Genomic DNA, 19,161 nt, shown 5'->3' with positions numbered 1-19,161 from the left:
TCCCCTAGGCAGACTGTGTCCAACAGTCCCCTTCATTTTCCTGTTCCATACATAAAAATGATGAAAATTCAATTCAGGTTAGCACAGATTGGATGTTAACACCTTCAGTTCAGCCATTTCCTACCAGTCATCTTAATGTGGTCCCATCAGAAATTATAGTGACCCACTTAGCAGAGGCCACTGAGACAGCCTTTATGTTGGAGAAGCCACTAAGTTGATTCCATGTCTCACTGGCTCTGCAAAGTACCATGACCCTAGCCACACTCACCACTAATGCAGAGGGAAGCAGGAAAAGCTGCCCAGTGAGCAGGGACCATCCTGAACAGAACCCTGCCATTTGCAAGAACTTTGGGCCTACAGCAGCCTCCTTCACCCCACCCGCCCCACTGAGACCAGTGTTTCCACAGGCAGAGCCACAGAACTGTGCACCAGCTGTCCTTTGCCTTCAGGAAATGTGTTTTACTGTACCAAAACCAGAGAGACACACTATGGTAAAACCACTTATTTAGGTGAAACTCAGGTTCATACCAGCCCACACAGAATTTGAATCTGAATCTACTCACTGCCCTATTTGCTTTCAAGTTAGGTGACCCAGTTGTGTCAGACACCAGTTGGAGCTACCTGTGGTAGAATTCAGGGTCCAGAGAGGCAGGAGCAAAGCAAAAGGCAGAATGATAATCCTGGATTTCAGAAGAGCAGACTTCGGTCAGTTCAGGGACCTCCTCAATCAGGCTAGGTATCCTGGACCAGGGCACAAACAAGGAGCAAATTCCAAAATGCCTGGTAGTCCCTGCAGTGTGCAACAACCAAGCATCACACAGCCACTCTGTTCCCCCCTGGAACCAATGCACTTCCAGCAAGATGAAAGACAAGCAGCCCTGCAGGAGCAAACTGTGTCAAGGCACTGGATTATCTAATCCTTCATCACCAGAATAACACTAGGAATTGTTGCAAGACCTAGAATTATTCACAGGATTAAAAACTGGTCATGGATTAGCACTGGACCCACTGGGCCCAAGATGACCAGTAACAAAAATTCCAGTCAGGGTCTTAGTGAGTAAACAAGTTAATTTGATTAGTAAAACTTTCTCTATGCAATTTGGAATTGCAGCCATCCTCTTTAAACAGTCATCTTTATTCCAGAACCTCATTCTTACTATGCAAGCAGCAAATGAAAGTAATTCTGTTGAACAGGAGCCACACACCATTTGAAGCCACTCTTAATATATAAGGCACAAAAGGGAGGTAATTACATTTTAATGGAAATCAAGCTTTGTAAGCCAAGATTTGCAGACTTTTATTTTCATTTGTTGAAAAGAAGGTAACAATTCAGGCATGGTCCTGCTGAACTCCTGTGTATAAAAGTCAAGCAGTGTCCCCAAAAACAATATAAGTAATTCAAATAGCAAAAGCTGTGCTGATGGAAGGTTAGATTTAAAAAAAAAATCCACATCAGATGTTCAGGATACAATTTTCCCAGGGCCTAGCACTTAGTCCTACTAAGATCAGAGGTATGTTTTAGAAAGGCCTCTCTACTTCTCAACTGGAGCAAATTTTCCAAAGCACCAGGTTGCTATGGTGGTAAAGGGCAATGGTACCATGGGGTGCAGGGAGCTTCTGAATTTTGGGGATGAAATGCCAGTCCCTGTGGAATGGAGAAGTCTTAACTTCGGTATAATCAAGGATTTTATACCTTGGCAAAAAAAAAAAATCTCACCTCAAAGAGATTCACATTCCTGTCCAGGAACAGAAACTGTATTTTCTTGTGATTTCCATGACTGTAAAAACAAATACTTGGATTTCTGAAAACACTTTAAATATGATATTTCTTCTTCTTGTAGAGGAAGAGAACTTTTCATGGTTATCTAAATCCTTTTCTTCCTTTTTTCTTGTACTATATACAGCATTTATATATTCCAAATTGTTTAAGAAGGAAAAACTATATTATGATAGCAACTTTGCTTCCTAACTATATTATGATAGCAACTTTGCTGAAAAACCTCTTTGAGAAACACAGTTCCACTGGATGGGGGAAAAAAAAAGCAATAATCCACTAGGTGAACAGCAGCAGGAGGCACCTTTCCAATCAATCAATAACGCTGATGTAACTTTTGCTTCATTAATAGATTACAATTGATTACACCCCTTATATTTTAGCCTGTGCTCCTTACCAGCTTTCTCTAGTCATCTGTGTCCCACAATTTCTTCATAGTTGTGCTCACTCCTCTCCATCAGGTTTGGTTCTGTTTCTCACTTTGCTACAGTTTTGTTTTGGACAGACTTTGATTTGTTCCCAGTTGAACACAAGATCAACTTGATGTAGACCTATAGGCTGCAGCTGCCCCATTTAGGTCAGAAAGTCATGCTGCAAAGTGTGTTAGAAATGGGGAATAGCCAGATTTACACTTGTAACAAACACTAACATATCTGACAAAGGAATGGAACCAAGTCACCACTCCCAGAAAATGTGTCAATAATTTTTCTTTCTCATTGGAATTGCAAGTAGAAATAAATGTAGAGGAAAAATAATCCAATTTGTTCTAAAATGAGCCACAAAACTCTGAAATCATCTTAGACAGTCAGAAGCCATTTCTTAAATCTGACATACTGATGTAAGACCTTTAAACCATTTCCTTTAACATCCCAACTTAAACTAGTCAGGAATTACAGGGAGCTTTTATTTAGGACATAATTTGCTGAAACCAAGGATTTTCATCAGAAAGGTTTCCCTTTGATGATTTTCTTCCTTCAAATATTTGGAAGAAAAAATTTCAAAACTGCCTATGCACAGGCACTCAAAAGACTGCAAAGATATACACAATTTCTGACTTTGCTAGATGGCCTAATAGCCCAAAGGCAAATAACATGAAAGTTTCATCTCATTTTCTTTACATCTACGTTAGCCCTTAGGATGTTAGATCCTAAGAGTAAGTGTTCAGAAGATTGCAATGGATAAACTTTTCAAGCCAAGGTCATTTTGCAACTGGAGTTGCTAAAGGAGTCTGGCTAACACTCTCAGAAGTAATTCACTTTGCTCCTCCAGTTGGCTTCTTATCTGCATAGAGTGCATTTGCATTGCTGCTTCTGTAGGAGAGGGACTTTCTCACTGTTCTTCTTCATGTTCTGTGCTCAGCACAAGAGGGACACAGTCCCAGCTGGCTCTTCAGCCCTCCCTCAGTCTATGATGTACACAAGGTCCCTGTTAATGCCAGCAAGACAGGTGCAGGCACAGACTGATACATTCAGGGTTTACTCGCTGCATTCATATCTGCAGGAGACTGCTGGAAACAGAAAGCTTTAATAATCCATTGGGAATTTAGTATATACCTCTACAGCAAACAGATCACATGCGTCAAACTGATATCTGTATTATATGTAAGTATATATATATTATATATATGATGTTATTTAGCAGAATGTTATTTCTGGTATAATGTGGATAGAGAAACCTTTTCATTCAGTTAGCTCTTTAAAACCAGACACATGCTCTTCTCAGCTGTGCTTTCTGCATCTGTCCCAGATGAGCTCTACCCTCAGGGCACAGGATATGGGGTTGGCTTTGATCAGCACTCCCCACTCTGCAAAGTTGCCTGCAAAAGGTTTGCAGTAAGCACAGATAGAAGGAAAGATAGATGGCAATGTGGAAAATGAGATGGAGGGATAAAGAAGGGAGGATAAAAAGAAAGCTTAAAAAGAAAGGAAGTGAAGAAATAGAAAAGGAAAAGGACAGAACAGAAAGAACAGAGCTTTCTCCCTGTGTTGCTGCTGGGAACAGTAATGAGGGTAAACATTTGATGACGGCATACATTTTATCACAGCAAATCTCATAGCTTAAGGCATTTTCATGGCTCAAGGGCGCTAACTAATGCCAAGGAGGGTAGGCTGCTCTTACAAGCCAGGAAAGTGAGGCAACGAGCACATAACAGAATTGACACGCACAAGGCTATTTAAGCTTTGACCCACAAAGGTCTGCATTAAACCCTAAAAGAAACTCCTGCAGGTATAACAATGTTAAATGAGGATTTGTCAAATCCAGTTCTTCATCTTTTGGGACAGAAAAAGAAAAAATAAGAGAAAAAACATGGATGTTTAGGTTTCTATGAAACATCCCAGTGTTTTTTCTTTTCAAAAACATCCATAAAAGCTGCAGAACAACTAAAAATTGAAAAATATTTAGTTTTTTAAAAAAATTTCTTCTCTCCCTCTCCTACACGCATTTCCTTCTCCTTGGAATTAGGGTTGTGTCAATCAGATTGATATTATGCTATGATCTGACAAGGCATTCAAATTATTCATCCAAACAGTAGAACTTTTCATAGCTACAAAAGCAGTCTCAGGGGAAACTACAGTGCAAAGCCTCCAAGAAACATAAGGAAACAGAAGCAGAAAAGCAACCATTAAAAGGCATCCAAACTTTATTAGTTATGGGCTGCACTGGCAGCTTGAGGCCGATCCACACTGTAAGCACCATTGTGTTTTGTTTTTCTTATATAGCTTATTCTCATTCCCATTGAAATGGAGAAACATCATATTTCCTCCTGCCATGGCAGCAAGGAGCCAAATGACAGTCATGTCATAGAGCCTAAAGTTTCCAGTGAGTCCTACTTCACCTTGAAACACAAGCTTTGTCCTCAGACTAGCACTGGGCACTGGGAAACACAACCAAGCATTTAGTGCCCAGTCTCACCCCTCTGGACCACTGTTTCTTCTCTTCGTTTTCACATTTCCCAGCACCATAAGGCATCAATTATTCATGGCAAAACTGCTTTCTCACAATGTTTATGCAGTGCTTAGTACAATGGCACCCTTTTTCAGCTGGGGCCTCTGGGCACTCATGCAATACAAATAATCATGATGATAGCAAAAATAATAACAGCAGCTATGCTTTTCCCACTGGGCACACACTTCCAGTGTCCTGTCCCACAGAGCTCAGATCACTGTATTTCACTACAGGCTCCTGGACAGTGCCAGAGCCCATTCTTCAATAAACCTACCTCACTCTTTAGAACAAGAGAAAAACCTTCCAATTTTGCCTTTCAGGCTTTTCTTTAACTATCACAGCTTTTTCCTAATATGAGAAAATCCCTCATTTTTATAACTAATTAGTTTGAGCAGATTCTATTATTCTGCCTCCTGTAACACTAATTATTACACAAGCTGCATGCCTGCACAACTAATGAGCTGGGGAATTCTAAAACCTACAGAGGGAGATACAGATGACTGTGAAGCCAAAACAGGAGACACCAGCATCCTTCAAACAAAAGAAAATCATAGCCCTAACAAGTCATTTCCTATCAGTCTGTGTCCCCTCCATCTGCTTTGTACTGTTGCACAAAAGCAAAGTTGAGGGAGGGCACCCCAGAAAAAGCAACTTGTCCAACATGCAAAATAAAGTGGAAGCACACTGCAAGAAAGACGTTCTCCCTACAGGTAGGAATCTGCCACTGGAGTGCTCAAAAACCACAGGTTGTTTTCTGTTCCTGCTACCACAGTAAAGACAGAGATACACCTGCTCTTTAACACAAGTCCATCTCTATGATTTGACAAGAAGCTTCCTAAGAAGACCCAAGGTAAAACGGTGCTTAACAGTGATAGGAGTCCACTGAGGTTACCGATGTAAAACCAAAAATCCTGATTAAAGATGCGCAGTTTATACACTCACCTTGAAGTCAATTGGCACATTCTGATAAATTTATTTGCATGATAAAAGGGAACAGCAGCTCCTGATAATTTTATTTGCATGATAAAAGGGAGCAAAAGCTACATGCCTGGACCTGCCACTGATACTTAGTCAATCTGGGATATCATTTAGCCTTTCTGACTTTCAGTTACTATTTTCTTTTAATTAGACTTCCTGAGCTCCAAGGAGTGTTAGCAAGATTAGCTAATTGCTGCCTGTAAAGATATACAGATAAAAGAAACAAGGGAGGGCAGGTTATTTATACTTCAGCTCTGAAGTAAAACTTTTTAAATTAAATGAAATGATTAAAAATACAGAGTGTAGTAATTTTCTCCATGCAGTAGTATGCACACCGTGCCAAACAGAGAACTGTACTGACACCTTGCTATGCTCTCAAATGCTAAAGCTAAACTTGATCTGTATTATACAAAAGAAATTATGGCCATTGACAACTCAGTTAGGTCTTGCCTTCAGGTGGGAAATCTTTCCAAACACTGCCTTTTGAAGGATGTGATCTTTGGTTGGTACCCCAATTACTAAAGACAACAGTGGTGTGAGCAGTGTTAATGTTTGCCAACCTTAGCATATTTTTCCTGTGTGGCAAGGACTGAGCTGAGCCATGACAAAGTAACTCATAGATGTGATATACTGTAAATTGATGAAGAGTTGAAAAGGAAGATTTATTAAAAAGAACTAAATACAGACAGGTGAAAAAGTTATCAGAAAGGATGAAGGGTACATTGGAGGAAGGGCAGGCAAACTGCTTATTCTATTTAATTTTATCTTAATCAGAAGAATAAATATCTGAAAGTACAACAGTTATGGGGAGAGAGAGAGAGAGAGAAAGGATGAGAGTGCTGGAAAGAGTGTAAGAAGAAAAAAAGCCCATCAGGCAACCCAGCTCAATGAAAACAAATTCCTCCTCTCTTAGCAGGTAAAGCAAAATGTTTCCTGAATCCTGACAATACTCCATTCTTCTGCTTTCCAGCTGGCTGGAACCTGAACAAGCATCAATTAAGTTTGGGTGGGTGTGAAGCAGGCCAGATGGAGGATGTCGGAAGCGTTTTGTGCTCCTCAGTGCAAGTTGGACATTAGAGAAGCCACTCGACAGAAGTGCCCAAGCCTGTCACATCTGTCAGGACAGTTTAGGGATACCTTCAACATCACCAGCCTTCCAGACACTGATTAGAATATGCAATTGTATGTGCTAGAGGAGAGGTGCCTGCCTCCACTGGGATTTTGTGATAAAAATTATCCTTTCATCCTTTCCAGATTTTGTGACAGCCTCTCTCATGACCTCATTTGTGTACTAAATACACAACAAACCGTGGTGCCTGGGACATCAGTGTCACAATTGCTGACAAACTGTCTGTCTAAATGCACAGTATGCAAGAAGGAAAGATCTTTTTCATCCTGTGTTACCTACACTTTAACTCAGGAGTCCAGGACCAAGCTACTGTGTTCCAGTCTGAGAACATATGAGCAAAGCTATGGAGAAAAGACCTTGTCAGGAAGTCAGGTAAAAATAAAATTCCTGGTTCATCCTCTGTTCTCATCTTTAAGTATAGTTATAATCCATAAGACAGCTGCCCAGAAGAAAGAAGTACTGACATAGATCACTTGCTAAGAAGAAAATATTTATTTTTTCAGTTTCCAAAATAATGGAGAGTGCTTAAAAAACAGTTCAGGCTTTTCTATGAATGCTAACTAAGTATAAAAGAAATCCATAAGAACACTTAGGTTACCATTTTATGAAGAAGACATTGATTCCCAAAGTTTATGAGTACCTTCTGCTTTAACTTAGCATAAGTTTTGTCAGAGATCATAGAAGTCCTGGAAAACCAAACCATATTTTATCAATAAATCTGTAAAATTATAAACCTTGTGAATTTTTTTTAAGCTATGATTTTCCTTTCTGTTAAGAACAAATTCAACTCCTATGAATAGCAGTCATTTTTGAAATCATTAAGTGAGAGGACGGAGACTTATCCTATCAGCAAAGCTGCCGTATGCTGATGGGCTGGAAAGGTGGATAAGCAACAGTAGAGCAGCATCTACACTTCAGATCAATCAATTGGCATTTTTCTCAGAAAACAGAGAAGGTGAGGAGGAACTTCAGATACCATATCCCATGAAAGAAATGTGCCAGGTGAAATTTGATGCACAACACTTCATTGGTCAGGCCTAGACAAGATAACCTGCCTTACCCACACAGTTTCTGGGGTTCTTAAATAATAATTTTTTTTTTTTTCTTTTTTTTTAATTAGGGAGATTTTTCAAGATCTCAGATACTCCCCATGCAAGCAATGATCAAAAGTAAAATTATATTTAGCTAAGTTAGTGGTTCTAATGAACAATAAAGGTAGTATTACAATGATATTTTCTTCTTTCAACACAGATGTGTAGAAGACATGCTTGGAACACTGTTTACAATCCAGTCTCTCCATAAGAAAAACTGTTTTGCAATAATAGAAGAAATTTAAGTTAAGTCCAGTAGTGAGCATTCTTATTGTGGATAAATTCTTAGACAAAGAAATACTTAAGTCAGAAGCTTTAAAAGATGGCAAGTGACAAAAAATAAAAGAAGATATATAAAAGTACCATTGATTGGAGAGGCTAAATAGGGGCTTTTGCTGACTTCATTTATAGTATTAAATCTAAAGGAAAACTGATATAATTGAGAAGTTACAAATACAACCTAATAGAATAAAAATTTCACCTCACTGGAAAGGGGGTTAAAGTCTGGAAAATCATGAAAACAGCACCTTGCACACCAGTGCAATATTCTCAGTCAATTCACATCTGCTTTTGGTACTCACAGCTTGTTGCTATCAGAGACACCTTCATTGGTGCACCTCTTGAAGCAAGGACCAGTCAGAAAGGCAACCACTCACAGTAAAGCAGATCCCTGAATTGCTACACCCCTGACTGACTGCTCTGTTGCCAGATCACCCAAAGGCCAGAAAGCCCCTGCCCAGCCAGGCAATCCTACTAGGAATGGACAGCCCTTGATCAGCATACACAGATTGAGTTGGATATCAGTACAGACCTTTCACACTTCAGAAAATAACCTGCGCTGCTTTCAGATAATGTATCATGGGCCTTTTTTTTTGTTACAGTCTTGAGGCACTGATGCAAAGTTAGGGGTGAAAAAGGACCCTAATATATAACTGTAGACCATTTGAGGTGCTCAGGCCATAATCCAGTTCTCATTTCCAAAGAAGGAAATTCATTAAGATTCTAGCTACAGATTGAATGCAGTTTAAATCTTTTCCTTTATCTTAGTTGTGCGTTTGGACTTTCCTCCAACCTGTAATTTCCTTCAGGAAATTTTCTTCCTCAGGAAGAAAAGAAATACTCTCATTCTAGCCAACATGCCAGCACTCCAATTTTTAACTCAGAATAAAGTTCAGTGGGGCAAAACTTTTCACACAGCACTAATCTGCTTGACCTAATTTATTCCACTAGTTCCTCCTCCTGGTGCCAACACACTGCCCAGTGTAGCTCCCGTAAAGTTATACCCACAGATCTGCAATATGGACTTAGCTCCAAGCCCAGGCAGGCTGTGTGTGCGTGACTCCCATGCCTGCTGCTCCTACTAATGCCAACAGCAGATGAGTGAGCAGGTGGCATGCAGGAACATGCTGTGAAATTTCCAACGCAGATCAGGAGAGCAGAACTGCCCACAGTTATTATGATTAAAAACCTACATTTGTACCTATTTCTCTTTTTGCATTCCTTCAAATCAAATAAAGTCAGGTTTCGTAATTAAGTCAAACCCCATAACTGGTTGCTGCAGTCAGTCCCAATCCAATTTTCAGTCCCAGCTATAACTCACTCCTAGACTCTAGAATCAGTTAAAGTTGACTCCAATCCAGCAATTTCTCAAGCTCTGCCTTTAAAAATATAACTTGAAAATGAGCCTGTACCATCCAAGAGCACTGCTCTCACAAAACAATGCTGCATCAATGCTCTGCTTTGTCCCCCTCTCCCCCTGTTGTGACAGCCATTGACAGAATGTAGATCTATGAGTCAGTGGAAGCAGCACAACACAGAGGCTCGAGGGGCACAGGCCTTCTGGCAGCACAATAGGAAGCCTCATTCAGTAAACTCCCAAAGGCTGCTTAGGCATGGAAATTTAGTGGAAAAAAAGAACACAACAGAAACCCACACACACACCAAAAAAAAAAAAAAAAAAAAAAAAAAAAAAAAAAAAAAAAAAAAAAAAAAAAAAAAGAAAGAAAGAAAAAAAATCAAAACAACCCGAACTCTGAAAACATGAAAAAAGTCCTGCCCCACAAACTGCTAAACAATAAAATCACACATCTCAAAGCCCTTCCTGCATTTCCATCCAATCACTTCAATCCCTAAATGATCTTTATTGTCACCAGCTCAACCAACTCAGGCGGTCTCTGAAAATCTAGTTTGTAGGAGTTGGCCAAACTGAAGCAACTATAGACCTAAGGCTGTGGGAAACCCCTTTCTAGCTGGGGTAAGTAGTAAAGGTTCAAAAGGAATTTGAACGTTAATGAAGTTGTTCCATATAAGTTTATGTTTTTATGATTGGCCAGTTATACTGTACAAATATGGTTACATTCCCAGTTGGAGTTTCTGATTGGATCCTTACCCTCACACCTACCCTATATATTGTCATGTTTTCCTCAGTTCTAGGTCTTTGGTTGGTTACCCCCACGGAGTTCTCCTGGAAACTGTGCATGGTTTTGGGGCACTGTCCCTGTTTTCTTTTATCTGTTATTAAAGTGTTATTTTTCTAGTGTCAACCATCATTCCCATTCCTAAATATTTTCTTGCCACCTTCTGCCTTGAAGTCAGGAGACCTAAAGGTTTGTCACAGTGACCCTCACTGTGACACTAGTTGGAACTTTGCTGCTCCACAACCTGTCACTGTCTGCACAAGTTCTAGACTCGTCTGATAACTCCATGGATAGTGTGCAAGTAAAACCAGTACATGGATGGCTGCACACATGCAATGCACACACACACAAAGTGCCTGCAACTTCTCTGGTTGCTCAAGGAGAGCAGGCCACCCTGCAGGTAGTCCTCTGATCAGTGGTGCACCACAGCCCAGAGTTTGAATATTGCTTGTCCCAGGTGCACCTGTCACTCCTAATAACATTTATTTGTATTGTTATCCAAGTATTCAGAGCCTGGAATGTGTCAAACCCTGCTGGTTTTAAGTAAACAAATGCCAAAGTAGCATAGCTTTTATAATCTATTTAAAACACATTGGTTTTGTATATCAAACAAGATCTCACAGTTTTAAAATATATATCACTATAAATATCCTATACACATAACACCTGCTACTCCAACAAAGGAGTAGATTAAAAGGCTTAAATAATTAGAAAGAAAAAAGTTTTTCTAAGGGTCACTCTATGCAGGGTATATGTCTTTCTGTGTACCAGGAATTACACTGTCAATCACACTTAAATAAGACATATACATTCTGTACTGTTCTTCCTGATATGTTTGAATAAACAGCCCCAAGGGTACGCAATATTTTCATATTTCAGTGTGTGGTGAGAAGAATCTCCTTTCAATGCTACTTGTCCAGAAGGAAAGCAGTCTTTTTTTTCAACTAGACATTATTCAACACCAAACAAAACCTATATAAAAGACGTCTTTATGAAGGGATATTTTTTTCATGTTATTATTATTATTCTGTTCCCATCAACAAGTGAGTTATGAAAAGAATCTTTACTCTGGAAATCTAGTTTTGTAAGCAAACTAGTAATAGTACAGGTGGCCTAAAGTTAAAATTGGAGCTCTAATCTTCAACTTACTTTTCAGGTGTGAGACAGCCTTGACTATCCAGCTCAGGAATATTACTTGTCTGAGCACTGACAGACAGGAGCAGTGCAGAGCTGAGGAAAGGCCATGAAAGTGCAATATCCTCTACAGCTGAGCTCCCACTGAAGCATGCAGGACATCACAAACTCAGTGATTTAAATGAGCTATCATGCAGCTTTCAGCAAATGGAATTTACCTTGAGGTTTGGGTTTGGTAAGCTTCCCACAGGGCTTTGAGATTGTGACAGTCTTCTGGCAGTCAGCATTATGAAGGGCTCTCTTTAGGTTCCCGGTCCGAGTCTTCAGGGCCGTGTTCAGGTCACATTCTCCCCAGGCCTGGAACTGGTATTTGCACTCCGCTGCAGCAAGGGAAAGAAAGCCAAATTTTAAAACACAGTGGCTGAGCGTGAAAACAAAAATGTTGTGAGTCTAATAGGATATCACAGGCTTACAGACAAAAAGGATGTGTAACTGAAGAAAAGAATCCCAAGAAAACTTTAAAGATTATTTGCAGTGGCAATTGCAGCAGTGTCATTCCCACCACCACCACCCCCCCCTCCCCCCCAGTGCTTTAAAATTTAATCCTCTTGCTTTTGCATGGATATTGCATTTTTGGCATATAAAGAGAAATAAATTCAGATATGAATTAAAAAAAAAAAAAAAAAAGAAAAAAAGAAAAAAAAGAAAAAAAGAAAAGAAACCACAGTTTGAAATGTCATTTACATTCTATTTGTGTGATGCCATTTGTGTGTTACCAAATAAAGCTTGAATGGTTTCTAGAAGGTTTGTGCACTCATAAAATTCTCAAGTCTGAAACTGCTGCACTGATTGTGTTGGTAAGGTCACACTAACTTCAAAATCATGCAAGCTGTTTACTAGGAAAAAAAAACAAATTTGCAAGAGTGATCGAATTTGAGTTTTGGACAGACTGTTACACACAAACCTTCTGAACTGAATGATAAAAATTAAATATATTGGTCTTCACTCACTCCTTTCACTGCACACACAGGTAGCCAGCCCCCCACGCTCCACATCACACATTGTAAAGCCTGTGATAGCCATCGCAGAGATTCACAGCTGTGACCTTGCACTCCTGCCCTAAACAGGGCTGAACACCACAGAGAGCAGATTTCAGCATGCAGGAAGGTAGAGTTCATAGTAAGTAGGTTTTAGGGACTCTCTGCAGAGGAGCTCTGAGGAAGCTGCCTTCTGATTCCTCACATGTTCTACCTCTGATGAACCTGAAATACAGAACTAATGCCTTCACCAAGACATCTGCACAACTAAGCAGAAAATACAGGCTTCCTGCTCCATACTCAAATTAAAAACTGAAGTAAATCCCTTAAGAGGGCAATGCTGACCTCCAAATTGCTTCTTCCAGTTGCAGGGAATCTTACACTTCTGCGTCTTGGTGGTTTGTTTGCACTCAGCTCCAGTGCGAGTGCCCTCACGTGTCCCCAGGCCGCAGTCACCACTGGTGGGCACACAGACACTCCACTGCCATTCCCCACAGTCAGACTTCTTTGCCTTTTTCTCTGGACAAAGACAAGGAACCAAGCAAGAGAAGTGGTCAGTACCCAGAGCCTATGGAGAAGTTGCCTAAACAACCAAAGTCACAGCACCTGGAAGGGTGAGTAAGGGAGACATTCGTAACACAACTGCGTTAAAAGCAAAAGATCTGACATCCTCTTCACAATTCTGCAGAGACAGGTCAGCCCCTTTGAGTCCAAAGCAGGATGATCATTCAAACCTAGTCCCACTGCCGTGTTTACTAGTCCATTTAGATATTCTCAAGTGGATTCTCATCTTCATAAATCCAAAAACCCACAGGGATCACTGACCAAAACATGCAGGAGGGCTCTCACTCAGAAAGGACACTCTTCTCTGTCTTCAGTAGCTGGTGGCATGCAAATATCCTCAGTTCCATCTGAAGCACTATACATTAAACAATGAGAAATGTATGTGCTGACATTGTATCAGAGGATTTGAGCACCTCCAGGAGGCAGCTGTGGGATGCAAACTTTTGACTTGCTATACCATATCACATTTTATATCAGAACATGAACAAAATTTCAAAGGCAAAGGAGCTACAGGGAGAAGTGTATTCAAAGTGCTGTTAATTCAAGTAGGTTTGTTGTTCAAGGAAAAAGCAAGGATCATGATTTTATTTAGATCCTTAAACTCAAGTCTTACGAGAAAAGACAGCGATGTTATCAAACCCAAAGTTTCACAAAAATAATTACTTAGGCCCCTGAAACATCACAAGTAACTGTAAATATACTGATATAAAATTATTTTTCTTCTAGGTCTTGCATGTTTATGCTAGCATTGTCTCATATTTCCACAAAGCCAAAATGGTTTAAAAGTTCCTATTTTTTACTGGGAACATTAATTCTGACAGACTCACAGTTCATATTATCTGCTGTACAGGTTGCCTGAAAATAATGAGACCTTAAGAAAAACACAAAAAAATACGTTCTTTAAAAAATGTCAAAACTGAGTTTGACCAATGTGAATTTTCCACCCTGGGCCAGTTTCTCCTGTAATGAGGTCTGAGTTCATCACTGACAGAAAGCAAGTACTGCTGGATGTCTGGCTGTCTGTGCACCAGTGAGTTAGTACAATTCTTTGTCAGAGGATTTCCACATCACACAGCATCAGTGTAGCCCCTGTCATACATAACACTGAACAAGGGACATAACTGCTCTTTCATCACTCCTGTTTGGTTCCCCCTAAGTCAAGCATGAAACTAGTCAGAGAGCACATTTTAAGCTGCTTTGCAATATCCACTGTGTGATAAACCAAGGACTCCAGTCTCTGGGGCTGTCAAGCTGCCACTTGACATGGAAACCCCTTTTTCTTTCCCTATTTAACACAGAGCAACATGTCACAGCCAAAAATCCTACCCTGATGTCAAAAGGTTAATAAATTACCTGATTTGATAACAAAACCAGAAGCATTTGACATTCTCACACACATGCAATCTATCTTGGGGATTACCTCTGGATCAGACCAGACCTTACCTGGTTTCTCTTTCTTGCCAGCCTCAGTGGTACTCACGGCTGCCAGAAGGAAAACAAGTGCCAGGAGGGCAGCTGTGAACATTCGACATTGCTGCTGTTGCTGTTGCATTCTGCAGATCAGTGACAGAGAGGAAAAAAAAAGGTTAGTGAGACTGTAAAAAGTGGGACTCGAACTAAAGCATTTTTGGGAAGCTCTGCTTCAGGACCACAAGACACAAGCAGGTCAAACATAATTAGCTATTGCCTGAATGGGCAATTATCTCCACTCCAGTGAGAATACGGAGATTTTAAACTATTTTCCAGCCTGTGTACCAAATCCCTGATGTTATTGGAGGAGCTTTGCCATGGGAAGTTCTGTAACTATTGCTTGTCTTCTAGAAACCTACTAGAGAATCAAGGATCCTGACAGGTCTGGAACTCCCCTCTTCTTTTCTGACCTCCGGCTGTGTAAAAATCAGCAAAACATACACTTCATATTTCAGTTTACCAATTCATATGAAGTAGGGAATACTCTACTGTCCACCTTGCAAGGGTTGAAGTTCTTATTAGGCTTAACTGACATCTGAAAAGAGCTTCTTTCACAAAAACTTATATAGGTGATATGTGATGCATTATCTTAATTGTCATTGGCATGTTGCTATGTACTTCTCCCTTCCTTTCCAATTAGTCTCTTCATAATATAAATTAAGATAATTGTTTGAAATGCAAAGTAGACACAGAGAAAAGACTTCCACACACTGCTAGAGGCTATCCACAGCATGCTAACAAACCCAAAAATCTGGATTTGGGAAGCAAAAATTCAAATACAAAACAGTACATTAGCTTGGGATTGAATCATCAGTTGCTAACCAGTCACCAAAAGTCATTCTGAGCTTTCCCTTTCTATAATTTCCATTGTCTCATTTTGGCACTGTTTATCAGAACAAAGGGCCTTCAATATATATGTTAAAAATCAGCAACCTCCCCCTTTCCTAGAGACACATCTCCAGTAGGCATCCAGGTACCAAGACAGTGGAGATTGCTTGGATGAAAGGAAGGTTTCTCCAATTTTTTGTTCTGTTTTGTTTTTCTTTTTCCTCAAACCAGAACCCATGGCGCTCATGTTACACCAGCCCTCAGAGGAGAAGTAATAGTGCCACTGAGACAGTCTTTAAAACTCAGCCAGACTGATATTTACAGAGAGTTTAATGGCAGCCTGATCTCATTTGCTGAGCACAGCAACCGTGGAGGAGAAATATTTCTCAACATGAACAAAGAACAAAATGTATTTGAAATTTAATTTGGCACTCCTCAGTATTCTCTGCTGGCAACCTCTTGCTCAAATGCAACATAATTATAACTGACATGGAAAACAGGAGAGGAATCCCACACATGGAGACTTTTAACTATCTGGCTTTAATATCATTCTAGAAGTCAGATGAGACAACTTAATAGGTGTGTTGAAATAAAGTTCATTTGAAGACTGCAAGAGGCCTGGCATTCAAATGTCTGGATGAGCTGTCATTAGCACGAGTTTCATTTACTTCAAAAGAAAGTATTGTTTTCCATGAAGAAGAAAGGACCACTATTGTTTCCAGCAAACTCAAACAGAGCCCAGAGTAGAGCACGTGAGTTGCCGGAGAGCTTGGATTTGTTTTTCCCTTTCTTCTGCTACACGTTTCCACTCAGAGCCTCTCATGTTTCACAGAAAATTAATAAAATAAAAAAATAGATAAATAAATACATCAAATAAGCAATTGAAAAATAAATATGCAACCTGCCTTTTAGCTCAGCTTACTTCAAATAGCTTTTCCATAATCAAATGAGCACCTCTTTTATGAGGAAAGACTGAGAGAATTGTGTTTGTGCAGCCTGAAAAACAGAAGGCTGGGGGTGACCTAATTGCAGGTTTCCAGTACCTGAAGGGAGCTCCTAAGAAAGGTGAAGATAGACTTTTTACAAGAGCATATAGTGACAGAGCGAAGATGGATGAATTAAAATTGAGAATAGGGTTAGGTTTGATATTAGGAAAAAATTCTTTACTGTGGACTGCGGTGAGGCACTGGAACAGGTTACTAAAGGAAGTTGTGGAAGTCTCATCCCTGGAAGTGCTCAAGGCTAGATTGGTGGAGTGTGGAGCAGCTAACCTACTAAAAAGGTATCCCTGCCCATGGCAGGGTTGGAATTAAATGATCCTCAAGGTCGCTTCCAATAGAAAACATTCTATGATTCAGACACGGTTGCCATACTATTGAAAAATCAAACTCCACCCTCAGTCCCTTGTTCTTTCCTTTGGGAGACCTTCCCTACCAGTAACGCTGCACATCCCTCTAACATCCCAGTTTCACTATAATTGTCTTCTCACTTCATCTCTTCCAATTAACTTTCCAGAATCCTTTGCTGAAGGAGAGAGTTAATTGATTTCATGGAAGCATGTATAGCAGGGAATACAAACACTTTCGTATCTCAAGGGACTGTCTGTGGGGTATCAGAATCTGAAGCAAAGGCAGCACTAGTGGCTTTACTCTACAGGATGCCACCAAATACAAGAGATGGTCACAGTTTTGGGGCTGCCTCCTACATCCTTGCTGCCCACTCCAGGGACCTGGGATGTGGTCACACATACCCCAGAGGCTCCCCAGTCACTAGGAGTCATGGATCACTGTTACTAGGGAAGATGCCTCATATTAAGTTGAAAGGGACTCAAATTTAAATCTGACTGACATTCTTTTTAGCAAAACAGATGGGGAAAATAGTTAGGTTCTGGAGTCTGAAACATTCCAGAAGCCCTATAAACAAAACCCCACAGAGCCTTAATATAGCATGTTTTCCTAAGACTCAAGACTCCCCTACAGCCAAAATACTTGCCAAATGTCTAATGCAAACTCTAAACCTGCAGAGATACAGATATTTTGTCTCTCTGCAGAGACTCAGGCTGCTTCCTGAAGTGCCTTTCCTATAGCTAAAAGTGAAAAGCCATGTTGTACAAATGGAGACCTTGCCTCACACCACACCAACACCTAAAATATGGTATAACCCGTACGATCACAGAAAAACATTTAACTGTTTTGCACATGATAAACAGCAAAGGTGGGCGCTCTCACAAAATTACAAACAGCCCATACGTAGTACTCACAAAATAGGAGGTATTTTTTTCAAAAGGCCAGAAAATGCCATCTACCAGCAAGTATGAGTCCAATTCTTCAGTCCATCTTTTTCTTGCAAAGATAGATTAAGATAAAAACTCCCCAGACTTGTTTCTGCAAACAATATATTCTACTGAAAATAACTGTGGTTTTTTTGGTTTACTTTTTCAAAATTCAAAGGTGACAGTCTTCCTTTTTATTAGATTCTTTGATAATGTTTTCTGTTCAACCTTTGATTTAAAGAACTGCCAGAACTAATAGCAATGAAATAAAAAGTGTTATACTGTATACAAAATGGACTCCTCCTTGATATTCTGGCTTTTGTAATGAGCCTTCTGGCTACACCAACCATAACAAGTAAATCATGTGCTTTCCTCTCATGGCATGGGAGGAAAGCATCTCTAAAATCCTGTAGGACAGCCCCTAAACCCAAGGAGGTGGCAGCATTTAAACAAATGGCAGGGGTAGTTACAACCATGCAAAGACAAAGATAAAAGTGAAAGAAAGAAAAGAGATTTTTGAGGTGTAGGTTGCTACAGGAAACTTAAGAGAGAAAAGGTAAAGAGAGAGAAAGAGAGTTCAGAACAGTTTAAATGGGAAGCTGGAACAGCATGAGGAAAAGAGAGTGAGTAATCACATAAAGAGCACCAAAACAGGAACAAGAGAAGTGGTTAATGATAGTTAATCACTAAATCAGAGAGTGTTAAAAAAACATGAAGAGAGAATTGAAGACCAGTTGAGATACACCACAGCAAGCAGCTTCTTGCAGCAAAAATAGGGCATAGGAATTACTTCAGTCTTACAGCTGATTTCACAGTCAATCTCTGCTTGAGAGCAAAAAATGAAAGGAAAATTAAAAAATGGCAGGCAATCAGAAAATTAATGACTTCATCAACCGTCCACCGTTTCAATTACATGTTGAGCCTCAGAAAGAGAATCAGGCAGAAATCACTCCATGGCTGCAGTTTAAGGGACCTTTTGAGAGAGCTTCAGCCTCCCACTCTAAATCCTGTGCTACTCCCAACCTGATTTTACAATCCCACTCAAGTGGACAGCCCAAGGCAGCGCAGGCATGTCCATGCTGTTCTACTTAGACTTCTGGATCTGTGCAAGTCAAACTTGCCAGAGTGACTCTATCTGCACCCACACAATTAACTCACACCCAGGTACTCCTAAATCTGAACAAGTCTTTCCCAAACACAAGCATTCAGAACAAAGCAGACAATTTTGGATGACACTGGATTGGTGAGGAAGTGTTTATTTTTCCAAGCCTGACTGAAGCTGGCATATGCAACACATCCCAGGATCACATTTGCCTTTTACAGGTGGTTTTTTTTGCTGTTAATAACTTTTATGCACAAGCCCTTTCCTTTCATCTGTTCTTTCCAAAGCAATTGGCAAGGTCCCAGATTATAGAGGCAAGTATTTTTATTCCATTTGAGTGCAATCTACCACTCTGAACAATCATATCTTCTCACATTATTATAACAACCTGCCCATATCCTCCAGCTCTTCCAGTATAA

General features: G+C 40.1%; 1 protein-coding gene across 1 annotated transcript in view; it reads right to left on the bottom strand.

Moving 5' to 3' along the window:
* PTN (pleiotrophin) overlaps positions 1-19,161 on the bottom strand; it is a 77,458-nt gene that overhangs the window by 9,750 nt on the left and 48,547 nt on the right. The window contains exons 2-4 of the mRNA XM_083858659.1: positions 14,514-14,623; positions 12,852-13,025; positions 11,688-11,849 (exon numbers count right to left, since the gene is read on the bottom strand). Coding sequence (XP_083714785.1) covers positions 11,688-11,849; positions 12,852-13,025; positions 14,514-14,622 — 445 coding nt within the window. The 5' untranslated portion in view covers position 14,623. The remainder of the gene's footprint in view (positions 1-11,687; positions 11,850-12,851; positions 13,026-14,513; positions 14,624-19,161) is intronic.

The sequence above is a fragment of the Zosterops lateralis genome (genome assembly GCF_965231275.1).
Source record: "Zosterops lateralis genome assembly, chromosome: 4".
Classification (NCBI taxonomy): Eukaryota; Metazoa; Chordata; class Aves; order Passeriformes; family Zosteropidae; genus Zosterops; species Zosterops lateralis.
This window is presented reverse-complemented; position numbering and strand designations above follow the sequence as displayed.